The sequence below is a fragment of the Hemicordylus capensis genome, chromosome 1 (assembly GCF_027244095.1).
Source record: "Hemicordylus capensis ecotype Gifberg chromosome 1, rHemCap1.1.pri, whole genome shotgun sequence".
Lineage (NCBI taxonomy): Eukaryota > Metazoa > Chordata > Lepidosauria > Squamata > Cordylidae > Hemicordylus > Hemicordylus capensis.
The window spans coordinates 260,535,163-260,550,546 of NC_069657.1; the positions used below are offsets into that span (position 1 = coordinate 260,535,163).

Genomic DNA, 15,384 nt, shown 5'->3' on the forward strand with positions numbered 1-15,384 from the left:
TTTTAAGGGGAACCCAAGTTAACTAATTATAAATCTATTTTTTTTTCCACACACTGAGAAGTATGATAAAGAACAAGTTAAGCCAAGACAGGTGCCAAGACTGGGGCCTCCCCCTTACTTCGGCTCCATAAGGACTGTTTTAGCCTAGAAGACCCAACCATTATTTTAAGACAGATAAACTTCACAAAATCATTAACTGTCAAGTCAGCAAGAAGTCCACTCAAATTATCAATCACTGAAAAGGGATTCTGGCAGCTATGCACTCAGAATGTACATACAATCACACTTGAACGATGGAAACAGCTAAACTAAAAACAACCAAAAGATGCATTCAGCCTTGTAATCAAAGGAGCCAGGCTCGGTCAAAATAGTCTCTATCACAGAATCTTACACACATCCAGACCTACTATTTTGTCAAAGACTTGCAGTTCACTGATATGAATTCAAAAGGTAGATATGCATGCTCTTTGGCAAGTAAACAATTTCTCAGGGGAACCAATAGGGAAGTAAGGGAATGAGCAGATAATCCCAGTTTTATTAGAGTCTACTTTAAAGCCTTCAAGAGAGTGCCCTAAGGAAGTGTGAAGAACTCAAACTTGTTTTGTGGGAGAGCATTTAATATTTCATATTTTAATCACAGCTATCATTTTCATCAGAGATCGCAAGAGCACATTCATTCATTAAGCAACAGTTTATTTGCTTACCAAAAAAAGATAAAGTGAGGCAGGAACATTCCCTCAAGGGGCCTGCAGTGGCAAAAGATAACACACCAGCAGCCACACAAAGCCAAATCTGAAGAACAAAATTAAGGTTGAAAACAACGGGCCAATATTGCCCCGAGCAAAGTCATTTGAGGGGGGAAAGGATACATGAAATTATTTTGATAATTCAATACCAATTGAGATTGTTGAGCCCTTTTAAGTTTTAGGACCAGAGGAAAACATTTTCTCCACATAATAAATAAAAACTTGCAACACAGACCCTAAAAGTTGCAGCTGATGGGTTAAGAATTAAGATAAGATGCTGTCACTTGAGATTTGTTGGTTTGTGATATTTTAAACTGAAATTTAGTTACCATCTGAAATCAATTGAATTGGCAATATTGTTAGCAATAAAAATGCTGTGCCTGTTACATATTTAAAGACTGTTTTACATCCCTCCTCCTGGTATGGGTGGATTCAAACTGCATTATTAAAATGAAGTTTTTCTTTAAAAAGGAAAGGCTTATACTTTAATACAAAGGGTAGTTGAGGTGTAATGTAGGCTGGCTAAATTATGCATAAAGGAGGCTGGCACACTCAATTACTGCTAATGTATAGTTATTTGAAATGGTTCTATAACATTTTAGCAGCATATGCTTTTTTAAAAGGTCTGGTTGGACAATATTCAAAAATAAAGCTGCAGTGCTACCAATGCCTTTGCCTTACATGCAATTATGCCCCGTCCCCTGGCCCTGCTTTCAAATCAATATGGCTCAGGTCCAACTGAGAGAGTTTAGGATTGGCTTGCCACACACGTCTCCTTGCACAGGCGACTTCAATATTTGTTGAACATTGCAACATCTTATGGCATCCCACCGAAGCAGCAACTAGAATTCTTGCATTTAGAGTGTAACAGCATTCCATAAAACACTGTAAGATTGATTTAGTAAAACAATCCTCATTTAAGGTGGCGTTAATTTCAACCAAAGGTTTGTAGACGGCAGTTCAATTTTAGCTCAACTACTCCCTCTACAGAAAATATTGCATCATAACACATCAGGAAAATGTTTGGAGATCCTCTGGGAGTCCTCTAATAAGATACATGTGCTCCAGTGAAGCAAAGCTATTAAGATTGTAGGTGTTCCTCTCTTCCTAAATTACATTTGAAACCACTGAGACATAAAAAGATGAGCAGATAGATTTTCCAGAGTCTTACACACAGTACTTAATGAAAACATTTTGGATAATGTATTACAGAGGATATCGTGTACAAAAAACAAAATCTCTATTTCCATTTGATACCAAACACATCATCATCCAAACTGGCACCGATTTATCTTTTGAAACCTATTACAATGAATAGTTTTGTTTTTCCATGGTCCCTTCACTGTTTTGGCAACAGTAAAATATTCAAAGAGAAGCATTCCTAGTCAACCGTTTTGGAAGTGAAATATATCTGCTTCAAAAGGAGGAGAACAGAGCAAACAGTTCTTCTGAGGAAAAATAAGTAGAATTATAAATATCCATGCCTAGAAACCACTACCTTCCTTCAAAGGCTTACAGCTGGATTTTTACATTTCAGTGAAACGTTATGTAGGCTTCATTTGCTGTTTCATTAATTAGTCCAAGGTATTCACGAACATAATGATGAAATTTGTTCCAATTTCTCCTTCCAAAAAACCCCACCAAAAAAACAAAACTAACCCAAGAATTTGTTTTCATTATAAGAACAGCAAAACTACATATATCTGTATGTTTACTTCTCTTATGCTGCAGAAGCCATGTTGACTACATATTTATTTGTGTGGTAATAATATGGCCTCTAGAGGAAGCCATTGTTTTGCTAAACTATCTTGATGTCACTGTCAAAGCTGAGCGCCAAAATAAATGGAGAGGATGACTATGAATGTCTGAATGTCTGCTTTGTATGACTAGTCCACACAAGATTGCTGATCACCAACCATAACAATTTCTGGACTCCCAATACAGTACAGAAACTTTACCCACTTATTTACTTTGGCATGTGCACGTCTGTTAAGGAAATCAGGAGGATTCAAATTATGAAGCTAATAGCCCTTCTTATTACTGTTGCTCTCATCACATGAGCTGAGTATACTGTGTATGAGTCAGTGGTCTACAGACCACAAAGTGGTTTGGAAGTTCATGGCAGAATTAGCTGTGCACTGCTGGGGACCCAGACTGGCAGCAACATCTATCTCCCTGTGCATTCCTTGGTGGAAATTAAACGCAGTAGTCCATGAACAACACTGAATGTTGACAGAAGCTCACTGGACTGTTATGTTCTCCAGAGAAAGTGGTGGACGCTCACAGTATCAGGACTATGCACAGAAAACATTACTCATTCTAATCGGTCATGCAAAGGTATGTTGTTAGACTAAGCTGGCGGAAGGCTTTTTTGCACTTTAAAGCAACACATACATTTGAGGCCCCTAGACTCTCAATCTGTTAAATCAATTACTAAGCAGTTATAAAGAAATCCAGTCACCCCACCGGAGCTGGGGAGGAGAGATGTCTCACCCTATTAACCCACTCCTCGGGACCTTGTCCCAAAGGATTGCTCAGAGATTATATACATGGTTCAAAACCCTCCGGGCACTCTATAAATGCAACTGGGGAGACATTCACAATCATTTAATGAGGATTAGCTACCCCCATAATACCTTTCAACCACACAGGATAGTGAAAGTGTGATTAAGGAGGAAAAGAGCATTTTCCAAGACCGCCAGCATGAAGTGGAGATACTAATCTATGTCACTGACTGAGAGTACAAAGCCAAGCGATGGGTGTTATTGATCAAGGGTGCAATACTATATGCATAGCGCAGGCTTCTCAGGAGAACATCAAGCTTCTTTCTGTAACAGAATAATTCTACAAGAATCATCAGCTGCACACTTCATGCATCTGGTGAACTAGACCGCCACCTACAAAACCCATGCTGTAATCAACTGTTATCAATGTCAAAGATGCCACAGCACTTTGTCTTATTGCTTTCCTGACAAACATGGCTACTCTTTTTGAAACTTGAAAATAGGGATTTGCACGAATTGAGTTTCATGCACAGGCTGGGCACCGAACCGATTCGGGCAAGCGCCGAACCGGTTCAGTGCTGCTGGTGTGTGTGCGCGGTGGGGGGGGGGAGCAGCAAGCAACACCTTTAAAAGAGAGTACAGCAGGCCCATACCTGCTCTCTACTCCATGCAGCTTCCTGCTGCAGTGGCACCCACCCCACCCCCCACAATGACCCATGCACGGCAGCACCACACACATGGCCTTTCTGTTTAATGAATGCCAAGTAACAGGTGCTCCTGAAGTTACATGGAAATGATGGAAGGAAGTGCTACCACCACCACCACCACCAGCAGCAGCATGCTTCTGAAAGGAAAAGCTAAAAGTGTGCCATTTGCATAAATACAACCCTAACTTTCAACTCAATGGCAGGCTGCAATAATACTGTCTGCCATACCTTTAAAAGTTGCCAAAAAAAAAAGAAAAAAAGATTGAACTACTTTACTAATGGCTGCTTGCAGCTTGACCACCCAAGTTTGGCCCAAGAGTATAATTACTCTCAAGACAACAAAAAACCATGTGTTATCCGATACGAGGTTTGCACAATTGACATGGGAACACTGTACAACAGACTCTTAATTCAAATAATTGAACTTATAATAATTACTCAACCATAGCTTTTTAAAATACATCATCATCTAAAAATGATAAAAACAATAGGTTGAAGAGCTAAAGGTGCCCTTCTGCATGGAAAGTGTGTTCTGCTCACACAACGGCTATTATACACTTTGTGCTTTTCTTTCTGAACTAAAACTAAATCTCCCCACTTGTACAAAAGGAAGACTGATTTTTTTTTCCTGCCTAGATGTGTATTATAGGAGATGGTATTTTCAGGAAGCACAGAGGCTATTCTCATGATGGAGGAGAACCCTGGCTAAGGGAGCCTAGCCCGGTTCTCTCCCATCATGAGAACCACCAAGCTCGCGGGCGAGCCCCGTGGCCATGGTGGCCAACCCACCTAAGAACCCCTCCCCTTAAACCAGGTTAATGGAGCAAGCGCTCCATTAACCTGACTTTCTTGGTTGTGAGACGCTGTGATGCGTCTCTGCACTGCGGCGACTCGCAAGGAGACCCCTGACCGGGAGGCTAAAACAAACCTCAGGGCCTCAGAGGTCTCTCCAGAATGCCCCGCACACTCTCGCAAGGTGTTCTGGGACTTCCAGGGGCCAGGTGGCCCCCAATCCCCCCAGCCCCTACCAACTCCGTGACGGAGCCAGTAATCTGCGGGGCAGCTGATTTGGTGGCCCAGGGCTAAGAGCCTGCTCATCTGCGGGGAGAGCGGGCTAAGCCTATTCTCCCCACAGAAGCCCTCATGGCTTCTTTGTAACTTGTAAACTTTTGAGGCACAAGTTAGCTAACTTGTGAACCGCTTGACCGATGTGAACCAAATTTGCTACAGCTGAATGGACACATAGGGATGCCCCAATGGTGTAGTTTGTGATGATGTCACCCACCCCGATCCAAGATGATGGATGCATAAACCTTTGAGGCACAAGTGCACTAACTTGAGGACTGTCTAACCAATTTGAACCAAATTTGCTACAGCTGAATAGACACACAGGGGCACCTCAATGGTGCAGTTTGTCATGATGACATCCACCCTGATCCAAGATGGTGGACACACGAACATTTGAGGCACAAGAGATCTAACCTTGTGGACCTTGATTTGCACCAAATTTAGTCCATATGTAGAGACAGTGAAAGGAAAGTAGGCTGATTAGTTCTTATTACAACAACTTGTTCAAACTTCTATATCTCAGAAATTTCTCAATGGATCTGCACCAAATTTGGATAGGTAGCAGTGACTGTCACCTAGCTGCTTCTCGACAAAATTTCAGACAGATTGGATGGATGGTTTGAATCTTCTGACTGAGAGAATGTTCAGGGTTTTTAATGGTGGAATACAGCTTTGACATCCCACTGAAACTATACAGCTACAGCACTGCATACAGTATATACTATCACCAGCTTCTTTCTTACAGTGCCCATACTTGTTTCACTGATCTTCAGAGCTTTTTTGCTGCTGCTCTATACATGAACAGCTGACTGGAGCAATGCCAAAATTCCCCATGCTAATCTGCCATTCAACTGGGGTATGTTAGAATCTTAAGGTTGTGCACTTCACTGTAATAAAAGTGTACTAAGCCAATAATCAGTTGCTATTCATGTTCTGGAGAGCAGCTTACCTTAATAACCAATTTGTGTGTGTTCATATCAGTTCTCTTCAATTTCAGGAGGAGCCTAAAGAAAAATGAAAAATAAATTACTATAGGAAAACAGTCAACTTGGAAGCCCAAGCACCAGAAAGCTCACAATCTTGGGGGACAAGCTTTATGTACACGTATGTACATCACCAGTGTTCCCTCTAACAGAGATTCCCAGATGTTGTGGACTACAACTCCCAGAATTCCCAAGCAAAAGCCATTGCAGGTGGGTATTCTGGGAGTTGTAGTCAACAACATATGGGAATCCCCATTAGAGGGAACGCTGTACATCACTCATTTGTCATTACTTGGAAACTCATAGCGAATGGCCAAATTAGTATTTATTTATTTATTCGATTTCTAATTAATTAAAAATTAGCTGTGAGGTGGTAGACATGTGAAGCCTATCCCAACGCTTTGAAAAAAGAAAACCTTTATTGCAGTTGCAAGAGGATCTATATTTGATCAAAGCAGCAGTGAGGGGCTTAATGCTTTCCTCACAAACTGTTTTTCTGATCAGTCCTCCTCCCCCAGCATCTTTCCCAGCCATGGGGAGAAAGAAACAAGGTCCATAAGTATTTCCTCCTGTGGGGACAAAAGTCATTCAGGGGGGGCAATTATTTACAGATGGCTGTTCTGATCAAATTCAAAGTCCTCCCATGACTGTACACACACTACACCTGATCTTAGCCAAAAGGCTGAGAAGCCCATGACTGTATGTTACTTGTATGCTTTGAATACAAGAAGCTGCCTTACACTGCATCACCAGACTGGAAGCAGCTCTCCTGGGTTTTAGGCAGGAGACTTCCCCAGCCCTAACTGGAGATGCCAGAGATGGAACCTGGGACCTTCTACATGCAAGGCAGGTGCCCTACCGCTGAGTTACAACCCCTCCCCATCAGGATGGCATACACTAGGCCAGGGCTACTCAACTTCAGCCCTCCACCTATGTTTGAACTACAGCTCCCAGCATTCCCAGCCACAATGACCAATAGTCAGAGATGATGGGAATTGTAGGCCAACATCCGCAGGAGGGCCGAAGTTGAGTAGTCCTGTACCAGACCTCCTTCTCAGCCTCCTCTGCACCACTAACACTCCCACCTAGAGTAATACAATGATTCTTATGCAATTGTAGCACATTACATTGTGGAGTAATAGCAGGAAAGAGGGCATGTCCTCAACTCCTGCCTGTGGCGTCCAGCGGCATCTGGTGGTCCACTGTGCGAAACAGGATGCTGGACTAGATGGGCATTCTTGGGCCTGATCCAGCAGGGCTGTTCTTATGTTCTTATGCAAAATGTTGGGGTACAGCAAGACAGACAAATCATCATTTGAATTGATGCCCACTATGCAAAGCCATTCCTGGGAGGGAGGCAATCGAGCTGAGCCCCATGCCATAGCCCTGCCATCCCAGCATGGCATCATTGCTCCCTCAGGCACCACACAGCATGCCATTCTGAGTTGCACACTTGTTGGCCATTTGCGTGGTGACACAGCATGGGGCACAGGGAGGAACGTTGCACTTTTGGAGAGAGCAGGAGAAGAGGGGCGGGGGCTGGCAGATAGGCAGCATCTTCCCTGCCTCTTAAAGTTACACACACACACCCCGGTGTTCAAACCAGTTCGGACACTGGTCGGCCCAACTGGTTTGGCGTTCCAGAAAAGGAGTGCTGGACCGGTTTCATGCACTTCCCTACAATGTATGAAAATGTGAAGTGGACTATTTTTATGGTTGTTATTTTTGTTTTTTTTTAAATAGAGAAGACAATCCTAGATTGACTGACTTCCAAACAGTCTATAATACTACATAAGTATTTCGCTTCTCTTCAGACTCCCTAGACACTGCCCCCAAAACGTGCTTCAGGCTAGGGAAAACACACAGGCCACATTCATCAGACAAACCAAAATGCTCTCTACATTCCTCAAGCCATGGGAAAAACAGAGCAGATCCGTTTATTACTTATCTTTGCACTTCGGCACTTAAGACTCTGACATAAGGGATAATGCATAATTAAAAGCAAATGTTTTCTGAATTCAAAGTAAAACAGGACAGGATAAAAGGTTGGTGAGTAAAGCAGTAGAGTAAGGAGCAAGAAGGGAGAGCTCCATGGTCAGGAGGGAGCTTAACTGCCACAATAACTCTTCTGACAGAACTGCTACAGAGAATTTAGGCAAAGACCAATAAATAAAGTTGTACATAGGACCCAACAAGAACATCATGAAATAGGACCTGAAGAAATAGTTCTAAATGACTGAAGAAATTTGTTTAGTCAGGTACAATTCTAGGACAACCAGTGCCAGTGCAAGGGTTGGTGGCACCCCAGGGGAAGCCTGGCTGTTGAGCCCCCACCCCTTTGCCCACAGGAGAGGTCCAGGGGCGTAACTACCATTAGGCAAGGGGAGGCGGCTGCCTGGGGGCCCCCCACGCCTCGAGGGGCCCCCCAGAGGCAAGTCACATGAGGCAAGTCACATGACTATATATTGTGAAGTGTGTGTGTGCATCTGCGAGGGGCCCATTTTAAAATTTTGTCTCTGGGCCCACTCCAGCCTTGTTACGCCCCTGGAGAGGTCCCTCCTGGTGGGTGGGCAGTCCCTGTCACCTGGCCGCCCACTTGCTCTCCTGGCTGCCTCCGCCTGCCGCTCCTGGGCAGCCAGCCGGCCGCAGCACGTTATAATGACAGGAGCGGCAGGTGGAGGCGGTGAGGAGAGCAAGAGGGCAGCCAGGCAGGCAACAGGGATGGGGAACACCCGCTCACTCACCTGCCCACTCCAACGGATGGAATGTCAGTGCCCCTCCCTGCTTGGCCCCCTAGGCAACAACTTAGTTTGCATAGTGGGCAGGCCAGCCCCAAGACAACCCATCGTGAGTGAGTGTGAGTGTAATCCACAGCCCCAGATAAACAGAATATGAAACAGGGAGAAGCAGAGTTATAGTCTGTTGACCCTGTATCCAAAGTCTTGTTTTCTCAACCTGCACCTGGACTGCACCACTTCAGAATGTAGGTGGAGAGGCTCACAGGACTGAATGCTCCTCTACACACACCCATGAATACCCACCGCTGAACATAGAACACTGGCATACCAGGGAGAAAGCTAGGTTACAACTCTCCCCGCTTAACTCTCCCCCATTTCTGCACGCAGGAACCATTTTTGTATGGAGAAAGCTAGCGTGTTGGGGGAAAGAGTTGTAGCCTAGCATTCTCCCTGGCATGCTAGTGTTCTATGTACAGGAGTGTGTGCATGAGAGAGTGTATATATGTATTAAAGGGGCACGAGAGGGCCCCTTTAATTAAATGAGTAGCATAAAAAAGTTACTCCATTATAAGCCTTAAAAGTATATTGCTTATAAATAGAACAACTGTTGAGCTAATAGCTTGAAACATGATGTGTGTGAACTACTTGATGAGGCCTACAAATGTGCCTAATTTCAAGGAGATCTGATCAAAGTTGCCACAGCTTCAGCAAAAGTGGTGGAAACTGACGCTTTGGTGTACAGTACAGATTTCAAATTTTGATAAGAACTAGGCCCAAATAGTATGTGTTTGCCATAGCCCCTTAAGTTAAATATGATTAACTTTGGCTCTGATCTGGCCAAATTCTTACAAAATTGCATACATTTGGGACCCTCAGACAATATTTAAGCCTTTTGCTATGTATCTCCTGCTAGAGATGCAAAATGTCTAGAAATTTTCAAGCCATGAAAACAGGGCTAGACAAATCCCAGGTGCCAGGAAGCCATGTTGTCTAGAAATTTAATTATGGCACCAAAACTGTGATGTTCAGAGGCAGAGTTATTTAATAAAATATTCCTCACAGGCAGACCTGTTTCTGTTCTAAGGGTGTTACATTTAAAGATAATAAAGAGAAGCTCATTTACCCTCTGCTCCACAATGTTTCTCACCAAGTCCAGTAATTTTATCAACTGTCCATTGTCTCGCTCCTAAATATTTTGGCTGGCTCCAAGACCCAAAGAAAATTTGTCAAGGCCTGTATGAGGGAATTCTTTTTTAATTAATGTTGGAAAAAATTGAAATTATATAATACTAATTTCTGTACCATATTTTAAAAGCTGTTTTAAAGTTACATAATGAACAGCGGGGAAATGCTTGACTAACAAGCAGAAGGTTGCCGGTTCAAATCCCCGCTGATACTATGTCAGGCAGCAGCAATATAGGAAGATGCTGAAAGGCATCATCTCAAGCTGCGTGGGAGGAGGCAATGGTAAACCCCTCCTGTATTCTACCAGAGGAAACCACAGGGCTCTGTGGGCGCCAGGAGTCGAAATCGACTTGATGGCACACTTTACCATTAATGAACTATGTACAGCTTAGATTGGCAGATCAGATTTTCCTTTTTAAAACTAGAACTAAGGAATCTATATTTTTAAATGTCTTACATTTAAGACATTTAATATATACTAAACAATAGGAAGTTCCCAACATATAAATGCATTGTGTTCCAAAAATCCGCTTGTAAGTTGCATGTTCATAACTCAGAACACACATTGTTCCCATGAGCAACAATCTGCATGTGTGGGTTGGCATTTGTAAGTAGGGGACTTCCTTAATGTAATATGTTATGGAGCTTTGTTTGTACAAATAGATGTTTGTAAGTCAGACATTTGTAACTCGAGGAGTGCCTGTATATTAAACAGTAATTACAGATCTATGTAGTACCTGTAATATGCGGTTTATGTACTTCTACCTATGCATCTTCCTAGGCTTCCGTTGGGCCACTGTGTGAAACAGGATGCTGGATTACATAAGCCTTGAGCCTGATCCAGCAGAGCTGTCCTTATGTTCTTATCTTAGTGCCAAGAAGGGATGGGAGCAGGAGGAAATGGATTCCAAGCTATCCAGTTTAAATGTTCATGTTTCTCCTGAAACTTCGCTACCCACAACAAGCCTTTTGCAGCATATGCCTCCCTTCACTTTGTTTTAACTCCCTCCACCCAAGCAAGCAGGGCAGCAGGCTGCTTGTTTTCCTGTAGGAGGGTAAAACATGGCTTTTCAGTTCTTTAAGGTGAGAGAATATCTCCAAGATCAACAGGGGCCTAATCAGGGGAACAGAATAACCACGATGCTCCAGAGCAAAGAGGAAGGCTGGCCGAAAGAAAGCAGGCAACAATTCACAAGCAAAGAAGGCCCCTAGGAAAGCTCTAGGTCTGTGTCTGTGCATCCTGTAAGGGGCAAAGGCCAAAATGCCTCTGGGATTTGAGTGTTATCTATAACTCTATACTGTGCAGAATTAGAATTGTATACAGTAATTATTTAATATTTTTCAATGTCTTACATAAAATATTTTTGGAAGAAATTGAAGACCACACTTTTTATACAGGTTTTTGGCCAATGGATGGGCCCCAACTCTCTTTTGAACATGTTTTGTTTTATTTTATCAGGGTTTTTTTTAAATTGAAGCTTTGTTGTTGTTTTTACCTTGTTGTTCACCGTCCTGGGGTCTTAGGACAAGGGCGGCATAAAAATATAAATAATGAATAAAAACATCTTCATATGACATGGTTCTTAGCATTACGAAAGAGCAATGAGCAAGAAGAGGTAGAAATATTTTTAAACCATGCATCATTCTAAGAGACAACCATTTTTCAATTCCTAGACTTGTGTCGGGGGAGGGCAGGGAAACAAAGACAAGTTTCCCTCCGAGCATTCACATAGCTTTATCTTGCACTCCTGTCATGTGTCACAGCATCATAAGACAGCATCATAGCACAGTTTCATGAAAACAAGATTGTTAAAATGTCTGAGAAGAAGACAGTCTCCTACTCTGCTGCACACTAGAGAGCAGCCACGCCATCCAATGGCTGAGTCAAGTTGCCCTCAAGTTCACTAAGAGCTACTCCAATCTTCTTGTTGCTGTGCCCATCAAGTCGGTGTCGACTCCTGGCGACCACAGAGCCCTGTGGTTTTCTTTGGTAGAATACAGGAGGGGGTTTACCATTGCCATCTCCCACGTAGGATGAGATGATGCCTTTCAGCACCTTCCTATATTGCTGCTGCCCAATACAGGAAACATACCAGCGAGGATTCAAACCAGCAACCTCTTGCTCTCTAGGCAAGTCATTTCCCACAGTGCCGTTGGGTGGACTACTCCAATCTTGCTTATGCTCAAATGCACAGAAGTTAATCAAAGGGCTGGAACAACCTACAAAACAATCATGCCCTCTCTCGATCATAAAGCAGATTGATCCTTTATGCTTGTCACAGATCTGTTTGTCACAGATTAAACCACAAATCCAGATCAAGGGGCTTGCAGAACTGAAGCCTTTACATTACTCAAACTAGTGAGTCAAGTCACATGCTAGGGCAGAAGGCGCACACACAACCCCTAACTAAAAGGGTCACACTTCAATTTGACACGGGGGAACAATTTCTTCTCTAATCTGAATGCAGCAACAAGGAGAGGTATTGATCAACAGCCAACTATCAGGTCTCTTCAGAGCACTTTTTCTTCACACCTTGAACATGTTCCACACCTCAAAACCATAAATATTTCACAACTTAACCTCAGAATAATGTTGTTCATGCTGGGGTTTTTACATCATTTCTGAAATGTGATAAGCAATTTATCTATCACCTAAGTGTTCCTACCTCAGGAATTGCCAGCTACATCTTCAGACTTCAAAAACCATCTGCTTTTCTACAACTAAGTTTCACTTGTATTCGTGTTATCACTCCTGTTGCTGTAATTTGTGGCAAAGTGCATTAATTCTAACTGATTAAGAAACAAGGCATCTATTTCTTGAACTGTATGTATGTATTGGTTTATTTCGGCCTATTTCTTGAACTTGCTGAAGGTAGAAATATAAAACCTAGTTTGTAAAAGGAGTGGGGCTATCACCAACAAAGAAATTTTAACTGATAAACCTTATAAGATTTAACAAATTCATTCAAATTAATCAATCTGCATATAAATAAAAATTGTTCTGAAGCAAAAAGCATTCTTTGTTTTTAGAAGATTCACAAGACTACTACTAGAATTTTTTATATACCGCTCTTCAAACAAAGTTCTCAAAGCGGCTTACATACAAAAATAAATAATATACAAATAAGATGGTCCCCTGTCCCCAAAGGGCTCACAATCTAAAAAGAAACATAAACTTGACACCAGAAACAGCCACTGGAAGGATGCTGTGCTGGGGTCGGATAGGGCAAATTGCTCTCCCTCTGCTAAATATAAGAGAATCACCACTTTAAAAGGTGCTTCTTTGCTCAGATAGCAAGGGTTAACAAGAGAGGCACTCCCTGTTGCGTATGAGAGAGAAGAGGGCATGCCTCTTTTTAGATGGTGCTTCCAATCTACAGTTTTTATAAGTACTTGTATTATAAACATTTTTAAAATGTCTAATCAGACAATGTCTGTTGTCTGGTTAGTCAGTTTTTAATTGAATAATTTAACTCAGTCAACTTAATATTGCAATTCCCAAAACAGCAGGCTATATTCTCTGGCATCTATGGTGTAGCTTGTTAGATTTCCACTCTCTAATAGAACTGGCATCCCATCTTTTTATCTAAATAGTGCTTTTCATGCCTACAGCCCCAAGAATTTTATTTTGCCCTCACTATCATCATCCTTCTCAAATGCTCTTTATCCTCTATTAGCACAGGAAGAGGCCTGCTGCCCACAAGAAAACTCATTCCGCACACAGATGAAAACAAGTTGTTCAAGTAAGAACTAATCAGCCTACTTTCCTTTCACTGTCCACCTTAAGTACCGCAGGGGGAAATGCTTGACTAACAAACAGAAGGTTGCCAGTTCAAATCCCAGCTGGTACTATATCAGGCAGCAACAATATAGGAAAGATGCTGAAAGGCATCATCTCATACTGCGCAGGAGGCGGCAATGGTAAACCCCTCCTGTATTATACCAAAGAAAACCACAGTGCTCTGTAGGCACCAGGAGTCAAAATCGACTTGACAGCACACTTTACCTTACCTTACATCTGGATTAAATTTGGTGCAAATTGAGATCCACAAGTTAGACCTCTTGTGCCTCAAATGTTCATGTGTCCACCATCTTGAATCGGGGTGGATGTCATCATGACAAACTGCACCACTGAGGTGTCCCTGTGTGTCACTCACTACAGTTGTTCCAAATTTGGTTCAAATCGGTTAGACAGTCCTCAAGTTAGTGCACTTATGCATCCACCATCTTGGATCGGGGTGGGCGACATCATCATGAACTATACCATTGGGGCATCCCTATGTGCCCATTCAGCTGTAGCAAATTTGGTTCAAATCAGTTAAGCGATGCACAAGTGAGCTCACTTGGGCCTCGAAAGTTTATGGTTCTGCCATCTTGAATCAGGGTGGATGACATAATCACAAACTACACCACTGAGGTGTCCCTGTGTGTCACTCACTACCACTGTACCTGATTTGGTTAAAATTAGTTAGACAGTCCACAAATTAGCCCACTTGTGCCTCAAACATTCATGTGTCCGCCATCTTGGATTGGGGTGGATGACATCATCACAAACTATGCCATTGAGGTGTCCTTATGTGTCCCTATACCTGCAGCAAATTTGATTCAAATCAGTTAAGTGGTTCACAAGTTAGCCCACTTGCACCTCATAAGTTTACACGTCCACCATCTTGAATCGGTGTGCATGACATCATCACAAACTACACCATTGCGGAGTCCCTGTGGGTCACTCACTGCAACTGTACCCAATTTAGTTCAAATGGGTTAGGCAGTCCACAAATTAGCTGCTTGTGCTTCAGATATTCATGTAGCCACCATCTTGAATTGAGGTGGATAACATCATCACACACCATGCCCTATGTGTCCCTACAGCTGTACCCGATTTGGTTCATATTGGTCCAGGTGTTGCAAATTTGATTTGGCGGGGGAGTGGGACACATGGAAGCACACACAGAATGCGGGGTGATGTCATAAGCCTACTGGAAAGTAGGCTAGAAATTAGAGAGAACACTGGTTTCAACAGTTAATTTCCCAGTGGTCTGTGCCATTATCACAGCCTCTTTTCTTAGCTAGAACTGAGAAGTGTGACAAATACGATATGCCTTCCAGAGGACATTTCAGAACATCTTTCATCTATAAATAATGTGTTTTATAAACTGCCTCCCACACCATGCCCAATATAAAAATAAAGAAGTAATTCATGAACCACTCAAGTAAAGCACTTACAGCAGTGCAGGGGGGAAATCCCGCCTGCCTGAAATTAGTCACTGGTGCTTAGGAATTTGATTTGCCCCCACTCCCAGTCCTGTGAAGGGCTGCCACCTAAAGATCTGATGCAAAGACAAAAGCATCATAACACGTGGTACATTATCCGAGACTTCAGGATTATTCACAGGCCACAAGACACTTTTAAGTGATTGCATTCAGAAGTATGGGACTAGGTTCTTAAAAAC

At 42.6% G+C, this 15,384-nt stretch overlaps 1 protein-coding gene across 2 annotated transcripts in view; it reads right to left on the reverse strand.

The window, feature by feature from the left end:
• SLX4IP (SLX4 interacting protein) overlaps positions 1-15,384 on the reverse strand; it is a 123,135-nt gene that overhangs the window by 94,758 nt on the left and 12,993 nt on the right. For both annotated transcript variants that reach the window (XM_053285796.1, XM_053285795.1), the window contains exon 2: positions 5,975-6,029. In XM_053285796.1, the coding sequence (XP_053141771.1) occupies positions 5,975-6,001 (27 nt within the window). In that variant the 5' untranslated portion in view covers positions 6,002-6,029. The remainder of the gene's footprint in view (positions 1-5,974; positions 6,030-15,384) is intronic.